General features: G+C 54.9%; 1 protein-coding gene across 5 annotated transcripts; it reads left to right on the forward strand.

Moving 5' to 3' along the window:
* Positions 1-1,520: 1,520 nt before the first annotated feature.
* ZFYVE27 (zinc finger FYVE-type containing 27) lies at positions 1,521-24,619 on the forward strand. 5 transcript variants are annotated; one of them, XR_012780400.1, is made up of 13 exons: positions 1,706-2,097; positions 3,069-3,266; positions 6,706-6,776; positions 8,218-8,404; positions 11,953-12,048; positions 14,906-15,018; positions 15,651-15,787; positions 16,536-16,607; positions 17,871-18,015; positions 22,142-22,188; positions 22,536-22,617; positions 22,778-22,934; positions 23,386-24,619. XR_012780400.1 is itself a non-coding variant. In XM_075533555.1 (12 exons), the coding sequence occupies exons 2-12, from the start codon at positions 3,070-3,072 to the stop codon at positions 23,448-23,450; spliced, it is 1,212 nt and encodes a 403-aa protein (XP_075389670.1). In that variant the 5' UTR covers positions 1,521-1,687; position 3,069; the 3' UTR covers positions 23,451-24,619. The 5 variants fall into 5 exon arrangements, 4 of the variants coding, with proteins under 4 accessions (XP_075389670.1, XP_075389671.1, XP_075389669.1 ...); XM_075533555.1 differs by lacking the exons at positions 1,706-2,097; positions 22,778-22,934 and adding an exon at positions 1,521-1,687; XM_075533554.1 differs by lacking the exon at positions 22,778-22,934 and having other exon boundaries at positions 1,708-2,097.
* The last annotated feature ends 509 nt before the right edge of the window (positions 24,620-25,128 follow it).

Consider the following 25,128-nt stretch of genomic DNA (forward strand, 5'->3'; position numbering starts at 1 on the left):
TCAGAGGAGTGGCACGTGTCCTTCAGGTTTAGGCTCCTGGCGGAGGGAAGCTGGACGGACTGGCATGAGAGCAAGCAAGCCCTCTAAGCAGGGAAGAAAGAAGGCAGAAGTAAGCTTAGTGAACGCCCGTTTCCTGGGATTCTGTCTGTCTTACTGTCTTCTAGTGGATGTGGACTCATAGGGTGTCTATAGACAGGGTAGACCTGTAACTTTAAGAGAGTAGAAAGTCGCATCTTTTTATGCAGAGCAGCTGGTGGTTTGGAACCCAGCGCATAACTCCTAAGCCAGCAGGGCTCCTGGAGATTCTGTATTTAGGAGGCTGCTAAGCATCAGCCGAGGGAAGATTTCAGGGTCCTTTGGACCTAGGCAGGCTGTCAGGACCTCAGAAGTGAGGATTTCATCCAGGGCAGACTCGGGCTGCAGGGCAGGTGCTCTTGCGTCTCAGCAGCCTCAAAAAAACCCGCGGCTGTGCGGAGCGGGGAGCGATTCCTCTCAGTTGGGGCAATCAGGGAAGATGTATAGACATTTGATTCCGGTGTGAATATTGGGCTGGGTTTGGACAGAAGCGAGAGGTGGGGCGGGGGAAGGGCATTTCCACCGGCGCTCCCAGACCAGTGAGAAGCTCAGGAACATTTGAAGGTAGCAAGGGACACAAGGACGGGCTCATTCTGGCTGGAGTTAAGAGGTTCCTCAAGGGGAGGAACAAGGCCAGTAAATGCAAACCAAGGTGGGTGGTAGGGTGCTGTGTTGTGTTGTGCGTGCGTGTGTATGTGTGGTGGTGGTGGGGTCTTGGGGTCAGGCGACCTGAGGGGTTCCAATACGAGCTTCCGGGGACTTTACTAGCTATTTGACATTGGCGAGGTTCCCTTACGTATCGCACATTCCTCATCTGTAAACTAGTGATAACCCTCATCGTATGGTTGGAAGAAGACTAGATAACAGAATAGAGTGATGCCGGGTAAACCTTAAGACCGCTGGAGAGACACGTTGCTCCGGATACGTGCTTTGGGGAGGATTGCTTTCGGCAATACGGAGTCACGTGGATGGAGTGGGGAGAAGAAGCCTCGCACACCGCAGGTAGTCTCAGTAAACACTGAGCGGAATTGCATTCTTTGCTGGGCACTCAGAACAGGATCTGCATTTCAGAGTCGGGCCGGTGACTATGCGGTTAAGTTCAAGTTAAGGGGGAGGGAAAGAGGATCGAGACGTCAGTGGTCAGTTCCGCTTTCCTGTAACTGTCCCCTGCGGAGGTCTTTCAGTGTCAGGCGTGGGGAGCGAGATGCAGGGTCGCCGAGCGCGGGCTTCTCGCCCGGGCTCCGCAGGATTTTGCCGGTTGCCCTCCGGCCCGGACAAAGTTAAAGCAGCTCGCGACCCGGAGCGAACGGCGCGCAGGCGCACTGCAGGGGTCAGCGCTCACCTGTGGGGGAGCGGGCGGAGCTAAGCCTTAGAGCCCGGACGAGACGGGAGGCGGGGCGGGCGCGATGACGTCACGGGCGCGGCGCCGTACGGCGATCCGGGTCCCGGAAGCGGCGGCGGCGGCGGCGGGCCGGCTCTCGGACCTCCGCCTTAGCAGCGGCGGCGGCGGCGCCGGGGTGGGGCGGGTCTGAGGAAGCGCTCCGGGGGCCGGGCGCCTGCGTGGTGCCCCGGGCCGTTCCCAGCCCTCCCCACCCACCAGCCCCGCACCCGGGTAGGTGCACCATCACCCCGCCTCCGTCCCCGCCCCCGCGTCGGCCGGGCTGGGCGCCTAGACGCCGCGGGCGCTGCCACCTGCTGGCGTAGCCGCCTTGGGCGTGGCCTCCCGTGGCCGGGCTGTGGGGCCCTCTGGGCGGCGGAAGTAGTGGTCAAGGCCCCTGCCGACGCTGACCTGCTTTCTCCGCTCCTGGGCGCCTACCTCCTGCCCGCCAGCCCGCTCGGGTCCCGTCACCCTGGCTCCGTCCACAGGGATTTCGGGCTCCGGGTGGTCCCTTTGCCCAGTGCGGGGGACTGGTTTATGGAGCTGTGGGCGCCCAAATCCCACTCTTGTTTTCTGCTGAGCGTGTTCCCGGTGGGACTTTGGAATTAAGAAACGAGGGAGACGAGGATGGGGCCTTATGGAAGGTAATGGCTGCTCCCTGGGGTTCCAGGCGGGGGTGGGGGTGGGGGTGGGGCGGTGAAGCGATGGCCAGGGAAGGCTCCCGAAAGTTGTTGGGATGCCCTAGGCACAGGTGGGCACAGGGACGGGTCAAAGGATGGGATGGGAAAGGAGAAAATCTGAGAGCCCTGGAATACTGGCAGATGGCTGGGACATTTTCTCTGCAGGGGTGTCCACTGTGTGAAGGGAGACATCGGTCAGTGGAAGACATGAAAAATAAATTTATAAATTATCAAGGGTTCATGAGGGAGGAGAGGGGAGGGGAGGGGGAAAATGAACTGAAAGCATGGGATCAAGTAGAAAATATATTTTGAAATGATGGCAACATAAGTACACATGTGCTTGACAATGGATGTATATATGGATTGTGATGAGAGCTTTCAGAACCCCCCAATAAAATGATTTTTTTAAAAAAAGGATGTCCACTGTTTGCAGAGACAATGTTGAATGGGAGACTAGTCCTTGACCTTGTTCAGTGTTCAGGGGAGCAGTGAGACAAAGCTGAGTTTCAATTTTGTGTGTGGGTGCGGTGGGAGGTTGGGGGAGTCCCTCAGTGGGGTTCAGTGTGGACTGGGAAATGGAGGAATGACGTTTAAGCCAAGTCCTAAAGGATGAGTAGGAATGAAGTAGGTAAGGAGTGGAGGAAAGCATTCCAGGACTTTATTTTTGCAAAACTCCCAAGCTGTCTCCCTACCCCTCCAGGCACCTTTCTTGATCAGTCTGTGGGAAATAGAGAATTGGGGTGGACCCTGAGGGACAGGATTTATAGTAATTCACTTCACCTTACTGAACTTCAGTGTCCCCTCTGAAATGGGCTTTCGACCTGTAGTCCTGTTGGCCTGCCTGTTTCTGTTTGGGTACCACATGGAATAATGTATGTCGATTTGTGTGGAGGCTGGAAGTGCCACACAAATGTCAGCAATCCTTGTGGTTACAGAATGCAGACATCGGATCGTGAGGGGAGTGGGCCCGAGGTGAGTCCCAGTGTGATGCCCGAGGCCCCCCTGGAGTCTCCACCTGGTCCTACCAAGTCCCCGACATTTGATCTCTTCAACCTGGTTCTGTCCTACAAGAGACTGGAGATCTACCTGGAGCCCCTGAAGGATGCAGGTGATGGCGTCCGATACTTGCTCAGGTACTGGACTGTGTTGTTGCTCCAGCCTGCAGTTTCCATCTCCTGCTTTGCATGTAGGTTGCTGACCATTTTGACAGTGACTGGGCACCCTTAGTGAGGAACAGTGCTGGGGGTCCCATGGATTTGGGTTGGTTTCCTACAGGGCACCTCAGAAACCCTGGTCTGTTACAGGCTTGTCATGTGTCTTGGGCATAGCCCAGGTGAGGCAGATGCAGGAAGGATCTTGTCTTATTCCTAAAAGTTTCTTCTTTGTGGCTAAATAAACCCTTCCCCACAAGGCTGCTTGCTAGCTTTAAAGTAATTTCCTCAGTCCTGCATCTTAGAGCAGGGTTTCCTTTTTGATACTCCCAATATTAGCATAATCAATACTTAAATTAGGATATCTTTTCGAGCAAAAGTTACAGAAATGCCCATACCTATGAATAAGCTAGTGGCTGGTGGTGTACACATTGGGCTACTAGCCACAAGGTCAGCAGTTTGAAACCACCAGATGCCCTATGGGAGAAAGGCCCATAAAGAGTTACAGTCTCAGAAACCCACAGGGGCAGTTCTACCCTGTCCTGTAGTGTCCTTATGAGTCGGCATCGACTTGGTGGTAGTGAGTATTTTTGGTTTATGATCACTAAACCTTTAGGATTTTGAATCTTAACCTTTTTTGGGTTCCTATTCTGCTTTGATTTTGTTCCTTAGTGATTTTCTTTTCTCTCCTTTTGGCTCACTTTGTATGTTGAAGTATCCCACCTGACAGGTGGGCTCTGCTAGTCTCTGACCATTTCAGTGTGGATCCCTGAGTCAGACGGGCGCGTCCTTTCCTAATCCCAACATTTGCCTGCGCAAATGCGCAATGCTTCTTGGTTGTCTTCTTGTGCCCATCCTGCTCAGCTTTTGTCAGTTGACCCAAGAATGTAATGTACAGTTGTTTGGGTCCAAATCAGGTTCTAGTCCAGGAGCGAGCCTACACACAGGGCTCTTTGTATATGGTTATTATGGACAGAAATAAAACCAAACTTACTGTTATCCAACGGATTCCCACGTAGACACCCAATATGACAGTTTCCCAGGCTGTTTATCTCTACGGAAGCTGACTGGCCTTTTCTTTAGCAGCTGGGCACTTTAGCCCTGGGGCACCAGGTTCCTCTGTACCTTCCAAACCCAGACTCTCGCCATCATTGGGTTGATTCCGACTCATAGTGACCTTTTGAGGACAGGATAGAATGGCCCTTGTTGATTTCTGGGACTGTAGAAAGCCTCATCTTTTCCTGTAGGGCAGGTGGTTTCACATGGCTGACCTTGTGGTTAGCAGCTGAGTTGTGATGAATAACTCAATATACTACCAGGATTCCCTCTTTATACTCCAAACCAAGGAACTGAACTCACTGCCATCTAGTTGATTCTAACTTGTAGAAACCCAGGGTAGAAGTGCCCTTCTTAGTCCTTGAGACCGCAGCTCTTTATGGGAATAGGACGCCTCACTCATCTTTCTCCTGCTGACCTTGCAGTTAGCAGCCCCGCACACAACCCACCATGCCACCAGAGCCCCTTCAGTACATCTAACCCCTCCCCCACCAAAACAAACTCACTGCCATCGAGTCAGTGCTGACTTGTAGCGACCTCCCTGTGCGTTTCCGAGACTAACTGTTTACAGGAGCAGAAAGCCCAGTCTTTCTCCAGAGGAGCTGCTGGTGGTTTTGAACTGCTGACCATGTGGATTGCAGCCCAATGCGTAACCGCTATGCTCTAGAACCCTGTTAATGTATAGCAGCGTTCTGGGGATGGGCTTGGGCTGATCTCAGAGTGATGGGCTCCACTCTGTGATCACGTAAGGGTACGTTTCTCATTTTATAATCTCAGCATGACCGTCCGGCTGGAATGAGCTTTGGAACTTCCTTAAGGGAGTAGGTGGGCTCTGGGGAGCATGTTTTGTGTGTGTGTGTGTGTGTCCCTTTGGAGACACAAATGTTGAACAAATGTTTGATGGTGTCTTTCCCTTCTTGGTTGCTGCTTCTGGACAGATTTCGCATGGGAGGCTCTTCCCACCTTGTGGACATGAGAAGCCTAAGGCAGTGGTAGGGTTGAGTAGAGCCAGGTGGGGGGAGCTCACAGCCCTGGCCCAAGAACCTGTGGTCCCCGAGCTGCTGGGAGCTGGAGCACTGGTCCTGGGGAGTGCTGTGAGATTAGGTTGTTCTTCTCTTAGTGAAGAGGATTTGCCTTTGCAGAGGGACCTCATCGTGGGCTTTGGGCGTATGTCTGAGTCCTGGAGCCAGTGGTACAAGTTTAAAAGCCCCTCTCTGCTGGCTCAGCCCTTCTAGAGGCCAGCCTCCTGCGAGGGAAGTGCCTGTCAAGAAAGATGGCAATGGACAGACCAGGCTTCTGAAACAGAAGCATCCCCAGCGGCTGGGAGGTTTCTGTCCCTGGAATGGGCGTGGACTGCACGGCTGACTTTTACTTGTTTTTCCCAGGGGCTGCCATGGCATAATTCTGGGGTCTCAAAGAGGTCCCTCGTCCTCTGCCACAGAACGCTTATTAAAAACAAGCAGCACAGAAACAAGCCAGCTTCCCTTAGTGACTTGAAATACCCCATTTGGCATCAACTTGTCTGTTTCTTCAGCTAGTACTTATCGTATATTGTTTGTCTCTCCCTCCTGATGGCCCGAGCGCACTGCTCCCTGTGGTCACGTGTCCCTTTTAATCCTGTAAAATGCCCCTTAGCAGGGCTCAGCCACCCCACAAGTGTTTGCTTGTCCTCAGCAGCTGGGATGTCATGGTCTCCATACCCCAACTTGCCTTTTGGTGAGGGCTAGGTGGGGCGTGAGGGCTGGGTCTCATGCATATATCTGCCCCAGTTCACTCTACCTATCTGCTGAGTGAATACGACATGCTGGCGTTGTTTGCATTTTTAAGGAATATTAAAAGCTAAGTTATGTTGTCTCTCCCTGTGAGTTAATAATATATGTTCAATACAGGCTCTCAAGTTACTGAGCTAGAAGAGAAAGTAATTCACGCCGTCAAAAAAGCTCTTGACAGTTTGTTCTTACTCGAGTTCTTTAGTAGATCAGCTCAGTACCTGAGTGTGGGCTCCTGCGTTAGTTACAAGATTGTAAAACCGAGTTAAGGAAGATTTTCCCTGAGTGCCTGTCAGCGGGGCCTCTTCCAGAGCATATAGAACCCAAGGACCTGGGCCTAAACCAGGGTGACCGGTGACCTGGGTTTCTGCCGCCTGCGGGGAGGAGTTGTACAGGCCTGGCTTTGAGGTTTCTCACTCCAAGGACTAGCAGTTGACCTCTTCACTACCCTCTCTGGTCACTGGTCTGAGCGAGAGGCCCACTGGGTGTCTCACTGGGTCTCGTCCTCTCCCTACTGTTCCCAATACCCCCCCACCCCACCTCACCCCTGTTCTCATCCTGACTGTCTTTAGTAATCAGGACTTTGTGTATTGTAGGTGGCAGACGCCTCTCTGCTCCTTGCTGACCTGTCTGGGCCTCAACATCTTACTGCTCACTTTGAATGAGGGTAAGAAAGACTTCCAAGGGCCGAGGGGCCTTGAGTGAATGTGGGGGGGCCTTGAGTGAATGTGGGGGAGGACGTAGCTGGTGTGGTGTGAGGCGTGATGGGAACCAACTGGCCTTGGGCTGGAGGTAGCTTCTCTTTGTGTCTGTTCACTTGGTGCCAGAACATGGACTCCTCTGGGCTGTGTCTGGGCAGACCCTTGGTTGGCCCACTGGTGTGAGACCAGTTTTTTAACCTCTTTGTTTAGTAAAATTGTCCGTATCTATATATAATGACAATTGTGCTTTCCTTCCGGGGTCCAACCAAACCCCGAATCCCATTGAGTAGATCTAGCCTAGAGTCCTTGGGAGCTGTTTTTATGATTAACTTTGTCGTTTCCTGCCTGGTTGGCTGCTGCAGTGGTTGGAACCCTGGCCTCTGCCCAGTGACCATTTGGGTAAATGGGATGAGGGCACCAGCAGAGATGAGCTGAAGAGCGCTTTCTGTCCTGTCTGTTGGCTTTCCTCTGGTCGAGTAGATGAGCTTGGAGGGCTGTGGTGGGCAGTCTCAGTCGGGGGAGGCATCTGTGACCTGGTGCACAGGTGGGTGGGTGTCTGCAGAGGGCCCAGGTAGTCCTCAGTCGATCACGATGTCTCATGAGGACTATGTATTACAGCGCGTGTGTGTCCCTGCCTGGAACTGGCAGCTGGCTGCCAGCAACACTACAACCCCCTCAGGAGAAACGAGCGAAGGGACTGGGACAGAGCGTTCTCAGGAGCTGGGCTCTTCACTCATTTACCCTTTCTTCTGCTGAGCAGCCAGTTCCCAAGCGTCTCCGGACTTCCTGTGGCAGTGTGGACTTACCTAGTGGGTGGACAATAGACCCAGCTCACACCAGAGCTCTTGCATTTCCTGGTGGACTTTGCCTGATCAGAACTTTCCCAGGCAATTAGATTTCTTTGGAATGTATTTCCTGTGGCAGGTGTTTAACAAGGATTTACTAGGAGCCCAGTGCTCTGTAAGCTAGCTCTTGAGGGATTGTCACTTGGAAGATGACAGGTCTTTTGACTCTTCTCTGAGTCTCACTTTCTCATGCACACTGCAGACACTACCTCAATGCCAAGGGCGAGGCTTCCAGTCTGCTGTAGGGCCCTGAGGCTGGCGTTTCATCACAGCTGGGCTCCAAGCATGAGTGCCTGCTGTGGGCGGTCACTGGTCCACAGTGGTGCCAAACGGACAGACTCGGGCCATAGTTGGAGAGGGCAGTGGACAAAGCTGCAGGCTGGTCTGTGGTGGTGCTCGCTTTGAGGAGGATGGAGCTGGGCTCAGGGATGGCATGGATGGCTCTAGACAGGGGGCGGGATGGTCCCCCTTGCGGCTGAGCCCTGCAGGACATGAAGAGGGGATGTGTGGACAGAGGCTCTGGGTCTTGGCTTGCCCGTTTCACCTGGTCCTGATCCCGTAGGTGCATGGTACTCTGTGGGCGCCCTGCTGATTTCTGTGCCCGCCCTGCTGGGCTACCTTCAGGAGGTGTACCGGGCCCGGCTGCCCGAGTCGGAGCTGATGCGGAGGAAGTACCACAGCGTGCGGCAGGAGGACCTGCAGAGGGTGCGCCTGTCGCGCCCAGAGGCGGTGGCTGAGGTGAAGAGCTTGTGAGTATGGAGGAGAGGGGCTGGGGAGACGGGGTGGGGTGTGGGGATGGCTCCTAACCAGGGAGCACTCGCTGCTGGAGTGCTTGCTGCTGGCCAGCCATCGTATCAGGTAGACTGCACATGTTGCTTCCTGAATCTCCCCGCCCGTCCTGGGAGGGAGCTACTGTTACCCGCCGTTTATGGACACGGAAAAGGCTCCCACAGCAAGGAAGTGATCGGGCTGGCGCGAGATTTCGGATCTGGCTGAGTCCACAGCTTGTGTTCTTTCTGAGCGCGAGAGTTTAGGATCTCAGCTGAGCCGCCTCCCTAGGTTTAAGTCCCAGCCCAGCTGTTTCTTTGCAGTGTGACATGGGGCAGGCTGAGTGGGCTGCCTGTGCCTTAGGCTCCTCATCTGTTACAGAGGGTGAGAATACAGCTCATCTCAGGGCAGCGCTCAGGAAGTGTTCAGTATCTTATCAGCCATCTTCACCACACCATGGGCAAACTGCCTCGGCCTGACAGAGCTACTGCTCTGGAGGAAGGGCTGGGCCCTTCCCTGGGCAGGTTCTCCACAGGCTCTGGGCAGGCAGCTGGCGCTCCCAGTCCACTTCAGTCCCAGGGTCATGTGTGGAGTTTCAGAACAAGTGATAAGCAAAGGGACGCCTGGCCCCTCCCCAGAGACGCCTAGTCAGTTATCTGGAATGGGACTTGGGTTTCTTTTTAACTTTGAAATAATTTCAAACATGCAGGAGAGTTGCAAGAATAACACGAAGAGCTCCCACATGCCCTTTGCCTGATAGCACAGTTGTTCACATTGGGCCACACTGGCTTGATCTCCCTCTCCCTCTCTCTCTCTGCATACATGTTACCCCCCTCCCCCCGCGGACCATTTGAAAGTAAGCTGCAGATATCATGCTCACATCCTCCAATTCTTATTTCCTCAGAATAGAGACATTCTCTTACACGCTGTGTCAGTCTGGGTAGACTAGAGAAACAGACCACAGAAACACATATGTATAAGAGAGAGTTTTATATAAAGGGTAAGTGTACATTAAGAAAGCATCCCAACCCAGTGTTGCCCAAGCCCACAAGTCCAACATTAGCCCATATGTCCAACACCAATCTACAAAGTCCTCCTCAGTCTCACAAAACACACAATGATGCTGACTGCAGGAGGAAAGCCGAATCAGTGAGCGTGTAAGTATCTCAGTGCCGGCAGGGGTCTCCACACGACTGCTCCAGCACCCAGGGCTGCATCAGGGTAGGTCCATGTGGCTTCTCCTCAGGGATGTCTTGCAGGAAGTGAGCCTTGCCAGCTGAAGCAGGGAACTGGCTAAGGCAGCTGCACCCTGATCTGACCGTCACAAAGCAAGAGACCTGAGAACTAGAAAGGCGAGACTCACCGAGCCATTTATCTCTCCGCCTTCAATTAATCCCACATGTGTTTGTTGGCCAGGTTGGCACAGTCTTAACTGTCTCATATGTCCATGGTATAGTGGTCCAAATTAACCGGAGGCATAGCAACCCTATAAAGGGTTTCCAAGGCTTTGGAAATCTGGTTGGGAGCAGGTAGCCTCATTTTCTGTCTTGGAGTGACTGGTGGTTTTGAACCACTGACCCTGTGCTTACTCGACAGTGGTCATAATTAGGAAAGGTAATATTGGGTTTCTGTCGAGTCTATTCTGACTGTGGTAGCCCAGGTGTGTCGAGTACGACTGACTCACGGCTCTGCCCTGTTGGAAGCCGACCTTGCAGGGCTGAGGCACCCCTGTGTGGGTTGGACCACCAATATTTTGGTTGATAGTCCAGCACCTCATCACATCTACATGCCTGCTGCCATATAGTACGCAGCTCCTGAAAACTTGCCAGTTGTATTAGTAAAGCCTTCTATGTCAGTTTTCCCCCATCCAGGATCTAATCCTTTGGTGGCGTATTGGTTATATATTGGGCTGCTAACTTCAGGGTCAACAGTTTGAAACCACCAGGTGCTCCGTAGAAGGAAGAGTGGCTTTGTACTCCTGTAAGAAGGTTCAGTCTTAAACTCATGGTGTAGTTCTACCCTGCCCTATAAGGTCACTGTGAGTCAGCACCAGCTCGATGGCAGTGAGTTTGATGGTTTTGCTGGTTTGTTGGGAGTTTTCTCCAGAAGCGTCCCAGGTGGTGCAAACTGAGTGTTCTTGGCTGCTAACGGAAAGGTGAGGGGCTGGATCCCACCCCCAGTGGGCCGCTGACGCTCAACCCACTGCAGTCCAATCTGATGCTTAGTAACTGTTGAACTGAGTGGAACAGCTGTATGGAGTGTGCAGGGCTGGTATCTCTTTGTGGAAGCAGAGTGCCATGTCTGTCTCCCATAGAGTGGCAACTGGTGGGTTTGAACCCCCGACCTTTCCGTTAGCAGCACAGTGCTTTAACTTTTGCACCATCAGGGACCCCTGACCTCAATAGTCAAAATTCAAACACATTGCCATCACGTCGATTCGACACGCAGCATCCTAAAGGGCCGGGTCGAACCCCTATGCCACTGGGGCACCTCAATACCAGGGGCTCCAGAACAGGCATGTATGACTTGGGTGTGTTGGACAGGCCCCTTTCTGCAGTGTTCTCTGGACCCCTCTAGTGTGTTGGAAGAGAGTTGGCCGTCTCTAGCCAGGAGCCCTGGTAGTGGTTGCATGTTGGACTGCTAACCGTAAAGTCAACAGTTCGAGACAAACAGCCACTCCCTGGGTGGAAGGCAAGGCTTTCTACTCCTGTAAAGAGATACAGTCTTGGAATCCCACAGGGGTGCTTCTACCCTGTCACAAGTATTGACTTGATGGCAGTGTGAGGTTTGTTTTTTTAAATCCTTTTTTGGGGAGCTCTTTTGGCTATTACAACATCCCATAGTTCCGTGACCTCAAGCAGTATGGTACAACTGATACCAGAGTCAGTTTCAAAACATTTCTTTATCCTTGAGCTCCTTGATATCAGCTCCCCCTTCTCCCTTCCCACCCCACCCTACCCCTCAGGAACCCTCATTTATTATTTCTTGCCATATCTTACACATCTTGTATATCTGTTCACATACAGTCCTGTTGTTTCTTCTCATTGAGTGGGGTTATGCAGTCTTCCCTACCCCCTTTCCTCTTCCTGTACCCTCAGGGAACCATTACTCCTGTTACCGTTTCTGAAGGGTGATCTATCTTGACTTGCATGTACCAAACGATCTTAAATATGCAAATGAACCTGTGCACATCTAACGTGATGAATGAGTTAAATAGAAACTATAGTAGTGAGGGGAGGAAATATTAAAGAACTAGATGGTAGTCATGTGGGTCATCAGTGCTATACCGCACCCTGGAGTTTTTACCCCTTCTGTGTGGCCCTTCTGAGGGGACTGTCCAGTACCTCCAGATGGGTTTGGGGTCTCCACTACATCCACACCCCTTCACATCGATCTGGTTGTGGCAGTGTGAGTTTTGGAGAGAGCCTGCTGTGTTCATGGCATGACAGGTACTGCTGCCCCAGAGCACTGGGTGCGGTTGGTGAGGCAGTGCCTGCCACTCACAGCACCCCTCGCCCCGTGTCTGCAGCCTAATCCAGCTGGAGGCCTTCCTGAGCCGTCTGTGCTGCGCCTGCGAAGCCGCCTACCGGGTGCTGCACTGGGAGAACCCTGCCGTGTCCTCGCAGTGAGTGTCCCTCCCCCCCTGCACTGCCGCCTTGCATCTCACAAAGCCAGCTGCCCTGAGCGGCTCCGGCCCTTCCCCCTCAGGAGAGGTGTCTCTCCAGCCCTTGGGTGTCTGTCTGCATGCAGGCCTGGAGCCCTGATGCACTGCTCGCTTTTCCCGATGCAGACAGGCCCCACCTTAACGCACTCGGGTTCTGTCTAACCACCCCCAGGCTGTCCATTAGGGTTTTTGGTCCTTAGTCAGATGTCGGCATTTGGCTGCACAACCTGTTGATGTCCTTCTTAGGTGCTCACGCCCAGATGTCCAAAGATCAGGGTTAAACAGACACTGATAATAAAAGGCAAACAGACACTGATAATAAAAGGCAATAACAATGAAAACTGACAAAGAGGAAGAAGAAAAAACAATTATCCTTCCGCCCACATGTGGAGCCCCTTGTGAGCCAGGGACTACGTGTAATAGAAATGGTTAAAGACCAAAAAGAACTCGCCGTGTGGCCCACTGTGGGGTCCAGCCCCACATTCGGATAGGTTCTTGGGGATGTGTCATTGAGGGGAAGAGATTAAGAGACAGAAAAAAGTTTAGAGGTGCTCACCTCTGCCACGGCGTCAGGAACCAGGCCTGAGCAGAGAGAATGTATTTTTGCAGCAACTTGCATAGTTTGGGGTATGCAAACCACGGTAAGCGTATGTGTGGCAGGAAGGGGTTGTGTTAGAGGCACACACATGTAACAGGAGGGGGAAGAGCTGGGGGATTGACGCAATAGGAAGGGGAGGCATTGGGGTGACAGGAAGGCACATGCGGAACCAGATGGGCGGGCTCTAGGGTTAAGGTGACAGCCTATTTTAGACTTGTCTGAGCTGGCTTGATCTTGGGTGTCTGAGTTCTCCTCCAGGGGAGCAATCTATGATCCTTATCAGAAGGGAGTGAGCCCGACTTAGGCTTACGTGGTCTGGCTGCTTTTGATGGCAGCTAACCTTTCTGCAGCTAGCCTTCAAGCACTTGACCTTCAGGAGAACAATAAGCAACCATGCGCTTGCAGACAGCACCTTAGAATTGGCATTCTTTTTTTTAATTAATTAATTAATTTTTAAACATTTTATTAGGGGCTCATACAACTCTTATCACAATCCATACATATACATATACATACATCAATTGTATAAAGCACATCCGTACATTCTTTGCCCTAATCATTTTCTTTTTTTAAAAAATCTTTTTATTGGGGCTCATAAGGCTCTTATCACAATCTGTACATACATCAAATGAGCAAAGCACCCTTATACATTCGTTGCACTCGTCACTCTCATAATTCACCTTCCACTTGGGTTCCTGGAATCAGCTCGGTTTCCCTTTTTTTCCCCCCATCCCCTAGAATTGGCATTCTTATGGAGGGACATCGTGGGGAATCACTTTTACTTGGGAGAATGTGGCTGGAATGCATTTCCAACCCAAAAACGGGAAGGTCTCCCTCCCTCTCTCTACGGGAGCCCTGCCCTCCCAGACTCCTTAACCTAGGCGCTAAGAGCGTAGAGAGTTTGTCCGCATGCACTCTCATCCTGGTTCTGTTTCCCACAGTCTGCCCCCCTGCTGCAGCAGCTGGTTACCCACTGGGTTTGCCGTCAAGACTTTGTGAAATGCGTGCATATAGATGTGTGACCACAGGGTCTTTGGAGAGAGTCTGTTTTTCACATCATCAGATAATCGTTCTCTTTGATGCTAAATGAAAAAGGACTTCCAAAAGTTTGTGGAAAAATAAACTGGAAAGATAATGGGATTTTCCTCTGAGCTCTGAAGCCTCCTCTGGAGCTGTGGGGCCACAGTGGAACTGGGGAGAACTGGCTCTGGATCGCAAGTGTCTGCTTGCCTGCCTCTCCGTTTCCTGCCTCTGACCAGTTTTCCACCATCTGTTATGTGGAGATAGTCATATTTTCCTTCTCTGACGGCTTTTCCCCTTGCACGGGTTCTGGTTTTCCCAGGCCTTACTGAAGGGTAATACCAGACAGGTAGGACTTAGTATGCACTGTACCTTACAGTGTCCTGGTTTGTGGAAACACTTCCTGGGTATCTGCTTTTCATGGTTGGCCCTCCAGTGGCTGTCCTTAGGGGTTCAGCTTTATCTTCTGAAGTATCTTTCTGAGAATTCCAGGATGAATCCAGCTACTGGATCGTGTGACCGCCAAGCTCTCTCTGTACAAGTCATAACCACAGCGAATCTCTGCAGGGCCCTGGGGGTGGTGTCGCTTTTGTGTTGGGCTACTACCTGTAAGGTCAGCAGTTGGAAGTCCCCTGCCGTCCAGAACGAGAACCCACGGGGCCAGTTCTCCTCCATCTTGTCATCTTGTCGGGTTGCTCTGAGTCGGAGTTGACTCACTGTCAACGAGTCTTTATGTTAGTATCCGCGTAGCTGCAGCTTGTGCTGGGCACTGCACAGGCATCAGCCTTCACAGCAACCTAGGCGGCAGGCACTGTTTTGATTCCCCTTTTATGCACAAAAGAGGTGTAGGGGACTTGTCTAGGTCACACACAGTGAGAAGCAGCAGAGCTGGATTCGAATCCAAGTCTGTATGGTGTAGACTTCAGTGTCCAGGGCCTGAGGAGTGAGGGAGGGGGCCACTGTCGCTGCTCTCAGGTCAGAGCAGCGCTGCGTGGCCTCGCCGGCATCGCTTGCTCGCCCTGTGATGAATGGTGGGCGCACAGCCTTCGTCCTCAGTGCTGTGTCCATGTGTTGGGTTAGCAGGGCTTCTGGGTTGGTTTACGGGGCCCGGGGCTCTTCTGCTGGGCCCTCTGGGGCTGTGCCCCAGTCCTGCTTCAGCCCTGCTTCCTCTGATGCTCTGGCTCCTCTCTGTCGGCCCAGGTTCTTCGGAGCCCTTCTGGGCACTGTCTTCATGCTGTACCTGCTGCCCCTGTGCTGGGTCCTGGCCCTTCTGAACAGTACCCTCTTTCTGGGGAATGTGGAGTTCTTCCGAGGTAAGCCTGCCCTGTGGGACTCCACAGGTGGGGTCCAGCAGATGTGTTAGCTGTGCCTGCCACAAGGGGGCAGCGCCACACAAGGCTCCCACCCCCAGGTCCGCAGTGGACTGCCTCTGGGATGTTTGGTGGGCTACAGCTGGGGCTGCTGCCAGGGTCCTCTCTCCCTGCCCAATGTAGATGAGTCACTGCTTAAAAGATACAGTGGCTTCTGGGAGCCGAGGGAGAGGTGTGTCCCCAAGGCTCTGGGAGCCAAGCACCCCCTGACTGGCTGGTTTCTGAGGCAGCCAGGCTGTGTGGAGAGGCCCTGAGTCCCAGATACCTGACTCTCTGTGTGTGGCTGCTTGTCTGGTTTCCACCCTGTGGGAGGGCAAATCATTCCAGCACCTGATTTATCAGCATTTACTGCATGCCAGGCTCTGGGCTCAGTGTGTTTCCTCTGTCTCAGTCAGTCTCTGGGATAGTCCCATGAGGCAGGCGGGTAGGGCCTCTTGGCTTTATTTGTGAGGCTAAGGTGTGTGGATCAACTCAGCGCCCAGAGGGTGACTCTTCCCTGCCACATGGGTGGGGTATGCAGGAAGAGGCCAGGGTCGCCCGCACTCCATCCTGCTCTGTCTCCTGTCCCTGGGCAGTGGTGTCTGAGTACAGGACGTCGCTGCAGCGGCGGATGAATCCTAAGCAGGAAGGAAACGCCTTCGAGAGTCTGCTTTTGGATGCAGTGGGGAGAGGCGCTCTGCCGGACAGCACGCCTGCCCCCACACCAACAGAGGTGAGTGGCCTGGCCCCGTCGGGAGAGCCTGTGTTCAGACAGGGTGGTTCCTGCCTGCGCCTGGGTTGTAGCCCTTGTAGCTTGCTGCTTGCCAGACCCGGTCTCTGAAGTGATGAGAGAATTGTAGTCTTGTGTGAGAACAGTGGTCTGTGAGCCCCCTAACTCACGGTGACACTGTCCATGCAGAGTAGAACATGGTGCCTTAGGGGGTTCCCAGCCGTGACCTTTGGAAGCAGATGGCACAACTTTTCTTCTGTGGTGCCTCCAGGGGTGTTGGAACCACCAGCCGTTTGGTCTGTGGCCTCATGTTTAACGGTTTGGGCCATGCAGGTTTTGATAAACTAAAATGTAATTTAATGCTGGTGAGTCGAGTTCGACATATAGTGCTGTACATCAATCAGTGAGAGCTACGCTCTGTGTCAGATGCGGTCCCACGTATTGTGGGTATAGCAGTCCCGGGAGTGCAGGCTAACGTGGAGCACGGGAGTCTTCTCCTTTTGCGGAAGGGAAGGGTGAGGAATGGCAGGGGAGCCCGAGGCCTCTTGGCCAGTGAGTGGTTCCAGAGCCTGCGCTCCTCAGCTCTCCCCCAGCATGCTGTGTGCCTCTGCATCCAGGTGGGCTCTTGTACCCTCCGATCCTGGCCAGCAGGTTGGAGGTGCTCCTCTCTTCTGGGGCAGGAAGGGGGTCCCTGGGATCCCAGCTGCCACCCCTCTTGCCCTCCCCATCAGTAAGAGTGTTTCCACTTCAGGACCTCACCCCGGGCAGCGTGGAGGAGGCCGAGGAGGCTGAGCCAGATGAGGAGTTCAAAGACGCAATTGAGGTGAGCGGACCCTCCCTGGTGCCCTCTGTTCATCAGGGCGACATTCAGCTGGACCTGGTGGCTTGCGGTGTCCTCCTTTCCAAGTCTGCTTTTTCCATTTTCTTACCTGCCAGTGGGATGTTGCAAGGTGCCCTGAACTAGACTTCACTGGTTGCAAGGGTGCTACTCAGACCCCGTCCCTAACACCCTCCTTCGCCACTTGTGCCAGCCCATCATCAGCCCAGGGCAGGAGCTGCTGCTCGGAGGGGAGGTGTGGGTGCTGTAGAGGCCAGGATGGCGTCTTGAGGGGCTCTCCTGAGCAGTCAGGGAGGAGGGTGGGGAGAGGCACTCCCTGGCCAAGTGCTGGGTTGGGGAGTTCAACTTGCCCCTGGTCTAGGATAGCACTTCAGAATGCCAGGTGGCTGAAGGTCTTTTTGGCCTGCCCAATTTTAAAATATATTTTTGAGGCAATATTTAAAAATGAGGATTTTCAGTAAAAAAGTCTGGATTTCACCTTTCTCAGGAAAGGCAGATACTCTGGTAGCCCTGGGCCTGCAGCAGCCAGTGTGGCTGAGGAAGGACAGAATGACTGTCCCCTTCAGACAGGCCCAACACCCCTGTTGCACATTCCCCGAGGCCTTGTGGCGTTTGCCATGTAGTCACCTTCACTTGGTCTTTCTTAGAGTCATTCTTTGGTTTTCTCCATGTCCCCCCTAAAGTGGGCAGCTGAGGCATGGAATGGAGGGGTCTGTGGGCCCCAGGCTTCCATCATGCCTCTGATAGGCCTCTGATAGGCACCTAGCCTGCAGACCCTTAGACCTGCCTGCATTCGGGGAGGCTGCATTCGGGCCCCCAAGGGGTTTCTGCTCACTGATTGTGACCTCTCGCCTGCTCCATCCTGGGAGACCATGGCCCTGCATTCATTTCACTCTGCTTGGAAGCAGGAGAGTCTAGCCTTTCCCAGGCATCTCCGAAGGGGGACCCTTTACTCCTTGGGAGAGAATCAGACAGAACATAGAGCAGCACTTCTGCTGGACAGTCCCTCTCCTCCCTGCGTGGAGGCCCCCGGTGTCCTCTTCTGCTATCTCTCTGTTTTCTCTCTCTACCCCGCACCTTGGGAGGCAGGAGACCCACTTGGTGGTGCTGGTAAGTGGGTGCATTTGGGAGGAGGGCAGGATCTGGGCACAGGTTGCCTGGCAGGCCGGCCCTGCTGTGCTGGGTGCCCCTTGCATGCAGGTCCCCTGGCAGGAGGGGGACAGGGCTGGAAGGAACTGCTCCCCACAGGACGATGACGAAGGTGCCCCATGCCCGGTCGAGGACGAGCTGGCTCTGCACGACAACGGGCTCCTGAGCAAAAACGAGGTTCTGCGCAGCAAGGTGTCCAGGCTCACGGAGCGGCTGCGCAAGCGCTACCCTGCCAACAGCTTTGGTACGGTGGGGCAGGGCTGGCCACCAGCATCAGCTTCCTTTCCACAGTGCGGGTGGGATGATGGGCAGTGGTTAGAACTGTGGGTACTGGTTTCCGCTGAGAACAAGGCGTGTTGGGCACTTCCACGGGCTCTTGGGAGATTGTGAGCACCCAGCAGACCTGTTGGGGAGGACCATAACAGGAGCACTGTGCGGAGTCTGTCTGACAGTGTAATGCTCAGCCCAGCTGCACCCTCTGGAGCAAACTTAACCGCGCTGGGCCTCAGTTTCCCCCTCTTCCCATGAAAAGGGATAGTCCTTCTTGCCTCACTGGTTGTAGAAGGCACAGTGTGCCCATGCATACTGCTCGCTGGCCTTGGCACGTCCTTGGTGATTAGGTGCTCCGGCCTGGCCTGCAGGTTCTGGGTGCCTGTTTGGCCTTTTCTGACCCTGGTGGAAACACATTGAAGCCCACAGTACCTTCTGCGCGAGGCAGAGCCTGGGGCTTCCTCCCTCCCTCGCTCTAAGCTGGGCGCAGGTAAGGTGGGCAGGCAGTTCTTAGTTTCCTGAGGGGTGGAGGACTGCAGTGGCTTGCTTTTCTGGCCCAGGTCAGGAGAAGGGCCCCCTTGAGCACCTGGTTTCCCGTGTAGCAGAGCCTGACCTCTGCCTGTTGTCGGCAATGGGGGGTGCTGATCAAGTCCCAGGGTCTGTGCCCCTGGGAATCGACTGAGGCTTTCTCTTGAGGAAGAAGATACGGGGTGGGGGGTGGGGGGACCTGTCTTCCTGCCCCTGCAGCAGTCGGGCAGATGCTTTCTCAGGGTCAGAGGTCATGGGCATGCTCCTCCCACTGAGATCTGTCCATTTTCTCCCCTTCCTCCCAGAAAAGCATTTCCTCTCTGATTATCTTTGAATGAGAATGTCTCTTGAAAAACCCAAACCAGAAGATGTAAGAAACGTTTCTAGTTTGTGGCGCGTGTGGAGTACTTGTGAGGACCCTGCTGAGCTTCAAGGGTCAAGCACAGTGGTGGCAGACTTGATACCCCTCATACTCCCTCAGGCAGCCTCTCCTTCCTGGTGGGCCACCCCCACCCCAGTGGCTGCCATGTGGAGCTCCCCTCCTAGGGCCCCACCCCTCGTGCTTACTGACTCCTGTACGCCGTGTGAACAGACAGGAGCAGCCATCCTTGTGGCTTTTGAGGCAGCCGTGTGTCCACAGAGGAGCTCTGGTGGTGTGGTTATTTATTGGGCTGTGACCTGCAAGGTCGGTAGTTCAAGACTATCAGCTGCTCCCGAGGAGAAAGACGGGGCTTTGAGTTACAGTCTCGGAGCTACACAGGAGCAGTTCTGTCCTGTCCTGTCCTGTTGGTAACCGTGAACTGGTATCAACTCAATAGCTGTGACTTTGAAGTTTCTTTAGGTTCCCTAAGTACCCAGGGACACCCCACAAGAGCGAATATGTGTTTGCACGCAGGGATTCATGGGAAGGCACTTGGACGTCCCCATCCTGCAGGAGTGGCTCAGCAGCAGAGGTGGCGGGGTAGGCAGAGTTGTGTTCTGCTGAGCGCGAGGTTGCTGTGGGTTGGAACCGACTCACAGGCATCCAGCAGGAGCAGAGAGGCGGGCCCACAGTGTTCTGGCCAGTGGGTAGAGCAGGCCTCCTACATCCCAGTGGAGTCCCACCTTCTTCTAAACTCCACTTCCTCCGTGTTCCTTTGCCCTGGTGTCGGTTAGCTCCTAGTTTTAGGCCTGTCCCGCTTTTGAATTGGGTTTGGGGTTCGCACCAGGAGGACTAGGGTGTGTCTGACCCAGCCATGACATTTTCCATGAGCTCGTAGGCTCGTGGCAGTTGGACATTGACTCAGGAAGACCAGACAGGACCGTGCGTTTGAATTAAGGGGCCGGCAGGGGCATCGAAAAGGTGTGGACTGCCAAAGAACAAGCAAGTCTATCCTGGAGGAAGGATGGGCACAGTCCTCCTGAGAGGCAGGGACGGGAGACGTCATCTTACATGCTTGGGACACACTGTCAAGAGAGACCGCCTCTGGAGGAGGACGTCCTGCTTGGTCCAGTGGAGGGGCAGAGAAGACGAGGAAGGCCCTTGAGGAGATGGGCTGATGGTGTGGCTGCAGCAGTGGGCTGGGAAGAACCTGGAGGACGGGCAGGACCTGGCGGTGTTTACTCCTGTTGCGCACGGGGCATGGAGGGTCCGAACTGATTGGACGGCATTAACAGCACAGTGCCCCTGTCAGGCGGACAGAGGCCTTTTCCATTCTCACAAGGCCGACCGGGGCTGAGCTGCTGCCTCTCCTGAGTCCCTCACTCCCACCCTCCCCTCCTCTGCCCCAGAGGCTCTGTGCTTCAAGGACTGGGGCTACTCTTGGTCTGCTATTGCAGGTCAGTGTGTGCGTGATGGCGGGGACCACACGGGGGTTGAGGACAGGCTCCTTAAGACTGCTTCTCTGGCTGTGAGGGGAGCCTGTGGGGAGGACTCCCCCACCATGGAGCGCCATGACCACTCTCCTGTTCTTGCTGCTCTTTGGCCTCATCACACAGGAGGGTCAGCCAGGCTGGTGCTAAGAGTAGGAGCAGAAGGAGGTGGGCTGTGTGGGAAGGGCCATGTGCGAGTACCTGGCTTGTTTCATTGGACCACAGGGATGTCCTTGGGCGCTGGGCCCCACTGCTGCGCCTAGCTCTGAGGAGCCCTGGACACAGAGCTGAGTGGTGGTCTTCAAGCCTCCCTCCAAGCCCTGGCTGCCCATTAGAGAGCTACAGGTGTCCACCTCTCCTCAGTTTGTAGTGCAGGGGACAGAGTCTCGGAGCAGCCTCCTCTCGGCAGACATCTGCTCTGCTGACCAACTGTGGTCACTGCCTTCCGCACCTCGGCCTCAGGTTCCCCAGCTCTTTAGCTCAGCCTCCCCCAGGCACTCTCCTCGGTCATAGTTCAACTGGAGGCAGGGACCACCTGGTAGCCGGGGCAGTGGGGGGAACCTGGAAAACTTGATGGAAAATGGAGGAAATGATACTGAAACCCCTCGTTAACTGTCACTAGTGCTTGGGGGCCTTTGTGTTTGTGAGGGTGAGGCTTCTGTGCCTGACCCCGCTGACAGTGACCAGGCCACAGGACACCCCTGAAACTTCTGTTTTACAAGTCAGCAGCAGCTTTTGCATCGGGGACTTTGTGCTACCGCCCCGCCTCCCTGGCTCCTGGTGTTCTGCACGGCCCCATGGTCAGCACTCTGCTGCTCTCCAAGCTTGCTGCGGTAGCAGGGCCGCCCTGGGTCTGAGTTGGACCCGCATACCTGCGCCTGCCAGGGGCTCACCTGTCATCAGACCATTGTTTCTGTCTAGCTTTGCTTAAGGTGCTGAAGGCCTGCAGGTGGGCGAGTGCAGCTCCTTTCAGGCCTAGTTGCCTGGAAGCCGTGGTCCTGATTGGTCTCCTCCTCCCTCTCCATCCTTCATGTCTAGTTACCCGAACCCCTCCCCTCCATCCCCTGTCTCCCATCCCCAAGCTGCCTTGCAACCTCTACCATCCTTCTGAAGTGCTTTCATCTGGTCCTCTTTGGGGGTTTAAGTAGGAGCTCTTTCCCCAGGGTCCACCTTCTGCCCTGCACACACGATCCCCTTCCCCCAGCTCAGTTGGGTCTTCTGGGAAGGCACCTCAGTTTTCTGGAGCACGGAAAGCAGGAGTCGGGCTTCTTAACAGTCATTTCTTCCCTTCCCCTCTGCAGAGCGTTTGTAAGGAGGGCCCTGGCCTCGGTGGTCACACTGGAAGGGTGTCATTGAAGGCAGCTGGCACCGCTCCTTTGGGGGATGCCTACATGTTTCAGGCAAGATCAGGTCCCCACAAGGTCAGCTTGATTTCTAGCGGGTTGATTCTGCTGACTGCCCTTGTGTTTCTGCTGCTGGACTAGCAGGTGGTCTCTAATCTCAGGAGGTTGCTGGCACTGGAGGGCACTGTAGAGTGGAGGCAATGATTCCCAGTAGCCATCAGCCTGCCTTTCTGTTTGAAGTTCTTCTCTCGGCTCTGAACATAGACCGGTCTCCCTCGCTCATTGCAGACAGGGTGGCGTATGCGTTGGGAGGTGGGGCTGGACCTCAGGGTGGGGCAGGTGTGGGAAGGTGGCTGACCTTTGGTTTCTGTTTTGCAGGGAGCTGTACGGGCTGTTCTGCTACCTTCTCAGTGCTAAAAAAGAGGGTACGTCAGTTTCAGGGTGGGCCGTGTGTGAGCTGGGTTGTGGGGAACTTGGGGGAGGGGCAGGTGGAGGTCTTGGGTGCCATCTGGCTCCTCTCAGGCCCCGTTTACCTTGTTCAGGTGTCCATGGTTTGTGCAGTTGATCTGGTGACCCTGCCACTGGGCCTGCCTTGGCTTACCCATATGGGGTCCCGTCTGGTTTCCCTCCAGCCCTGCTTGGTCATGTCAACTGTCCCTCTGCAGACAGCACCAAGTTCCTTGAGTGGGACCAGCTGGTGGGAAGGAGGGAGGGTGAGGGTGCCAGCTGCCAACGGGGCCACCTCTGACCCAGCCCTGGCTCTTGCCTGCAGCGGAGCTGCAGCAACTGTGGAAACAGCTTCTGCTCCCGATGCTGCTCCTTCAAGGTACCCAAGTCCTCCATGGGGGCCACAGGTGAGTGGTGACTGGGCAGGTGGCTGGGCACGGCATGGGAGGGCAGTGCGGGGCCCACCCTCTAGGGGGCTGTTGCTGGGTGGGTCGGAGCAGTTGTCGGGTCCGGGGAGCAGAGATCGTCCGCTGTGCACTTAGTACACGGAACGTTTGCTCCGTGCAGAGAACGAGTGCAGCGGCCCGCCTGGTGAAGCTTAGCGCAGCAGAACCCCCGAGAGCTGGAAGTCTGCAGAAACGACCAGTGTGCCGTTAACTAGGAATATGCCCAGCAGAACAGGCTCCAGCTCGTTAATGGCGACAAGTACAATTCAGTGACACTGGTTCGTCTTTCAAGTCGTGACAAGTGGTGTCTTCCATGGACTGTTTTGTAATGTGTTGCGACATTAAATCAAGTTGTGTCCCTGTCCGGAAAGGACTACATGCTTATTCTGGAAAATCTGGTAGTAAAAGAAGGAAGGGGGCGGGGGAGGTCTGGAATCTTACCACCTGAAACAGTCCCTGTGGCAGCATGTGGACAATTCCCTTTTCAGAAACTGTTAGAACATCCTTAAGGTGCTCTGCTGCCCTGGTCGTCTCTAACGCCCTGACGCCTGGGCTCGGCCTGCCTGCTGCCACAAAGTCGTCCCCTGCAGCTCAGCGCCCTCTGAGGGCAGGCAGTTAGCTTCGGCAAGGAGGGTGTGCCCGGGGTGCTGGGAGGTCAAAGGGGTGCCTTGGGGGTTCTCATTGGGGGCGGAGGACGCCAGCTCACTGTCCACTCCTTCTCCCTTTCAGCTCCTGAGGCCCAGAGAGAGACTGTGTTTGTGTGTGCTTCGTGCAACCAGACATTGAGCAAGTGAGAAGAGAAGCCAAGGGTGCAGCTTGTCACCAGTCCTGGGGCCAGCAGTAGACCCCCCTCACCTCACCCCCACTCTCCCCACCCCGAGCCTTGTGTGGCGTGTGCTGGGCCGAGGTGGCCTGGATGCCAGGTAGCTTCCTCTTCCTCCCTTGGAGCTGTGCCCACTCTGGGTGGCTGAGTGTGGCTGCCCTGAAGCCCCCTGAGGGAGAGCAGCCCCTGGAGGGCCCTGCACGTTTGCTGGTGGACTCCAGGGCGTGCAGGGCCAGGCAGGGACTCTAAGCTAGAGGGCAGCAGTGAGCCAGGCTTGGCCTAGCTTAGGCTGGCGGTCCTGTGTGGCTGGGAATTTAAGGAGCCTGGAGGACAGCAGAAGAGAATCTTCTCCTGCCGGGTCTCATGCCAAGCCCTTGACCTTAGTGTGCCTGCAGAAACCTTGCAGTGCCACCTGCACTGCTGCTGCCTGACTGGCCTACAGGAGGAGGACCTCATGCTTCCGGAAGCAGGGCCCGAGCTCCTGTGTTGTTCTTCTGTGGATGGGGCAGGCAGTCCCTGAGTGTTAAGTGAAGCCAAGCCCCAGAAGTCAGCAAGTTGAGAGCGGGTGGGCGGGGGTGAGGCCAGGGGAGCCCATGACCCTCGGGCCCGGGGAAGGGTAGGATCAGGCTGGGATAATCTTAGTTGTGGGGTAAGGCCTCTTGGGGTCCCCATCCTCCTGCCAAGAACTCCGTGTTCACTTCCTGACTCTTAGGGACTCAGGTGTTTCTACCGAGGCCATGAGCTGGCTTGGGCCCTGCCTGCCCAGCCCCATAGCTGCCCCGCCTTTTCCAAGTATTTATTTATTTATTTCCTGGTTGTGGGGAACTTGAGGCGCAGCCTGCCATGAGGAGGGGGGCTTCTGCTGGGATCCGCCCTGGAGGCACCGTCTGCCTGGGACTCAGAACCCATAGGAGCCCGGGGAGCGTCTATACCCTGAGCAGGGACCGAGCGGGGCCGAGACTCAGGCGAAGGGCCTTTCCTCAGCCATTGTTCCTGCCAGGCCAGCCGTCTCGCTGGGGCTGAGGTGCTGGGCTCCTCGGTCAGAGACTGGAGCTTGGAGCCCTGTACACTGTCTGCACTCAGGGGCGGGAAGGGCCTCTGTGTACATGGAGAATCGTTAATAAAAGGCCTCAAGCTTCTGGGGGTTTTGTCCTGGTTCTTGGCTAGCCCCTCATGGAGGCTGCAGCATGGTCAGCCGGCTGCAGGGGAGGGAGGCTGGGCCTTGTGTATTGAGGGGCTCAGCTCCTGTTGGCCACGTGACCAGATTTCACATGGTTGCCACCTGAATCCCTCTGGAAAAGCAAGTCACCCATTGGGGCCCAGACCCACAGGAAAGAGGAGGAGTCAGTCTTCCTGAGCCGGGGCTGGGCCTGACTGGTTGCCAGGCAATGTGGCGAGGGCTGGACACGGGCTTCTGCCCTCACAAGGACCACAGGAGCTAGGTGAGGCCATCAGGGCCCAGGTGAGTTCAGCAAACCCAGACCCCCACTGCCATCGACTTGATTTTGACCATATAGGCCAAAGTAGAGCTGTCCCCCAGGGTTTTCAAGACTAAATCTTGATGGAAGCAGATGACCTCACTTTCTCCCTGGGAGCCGCTGAGGGGTTGACCTCAAGGTTGGTAGCTGAGCACGCAGAACTGGCATGGA

This window comes from Tenrec ecaudatus, chromosome 16, assembly GCF_050624435.1.
Source record: "Tenrec ecaudatus isolate mTenEca1 chromosome 16, mTenEca1.hap1, whole genome shotgun sequence".
NCBI classification, from domain to species: domain Eukaryota; kingdom Metazoa; phylum Chordata; class Mammalia; order Afrosoricida; family Tenrecidae; genus Tenrec; species Tenrec ecaudatus.

Excerpts from the sequence above, each read along its gene's own strand:
- ZFYVE27 (XM_075533554.1), top strand. Across the intron at positions 3,267-6,705 it reads GGCGTCCGATACTTGCTCAG|GTGGCAGACGCCTCTCTGCT; the intron begins GTACTGGACTGT and ends TGTGTATTGTAG. Across the intron at positions 15,788-16,535 it reads CTGCCCCCACACCAACAGAG|GACCTCACCCCGGGCAGCGT; the intron begins GTGAGTGGCCTG and ends TTTCCACTTCAG.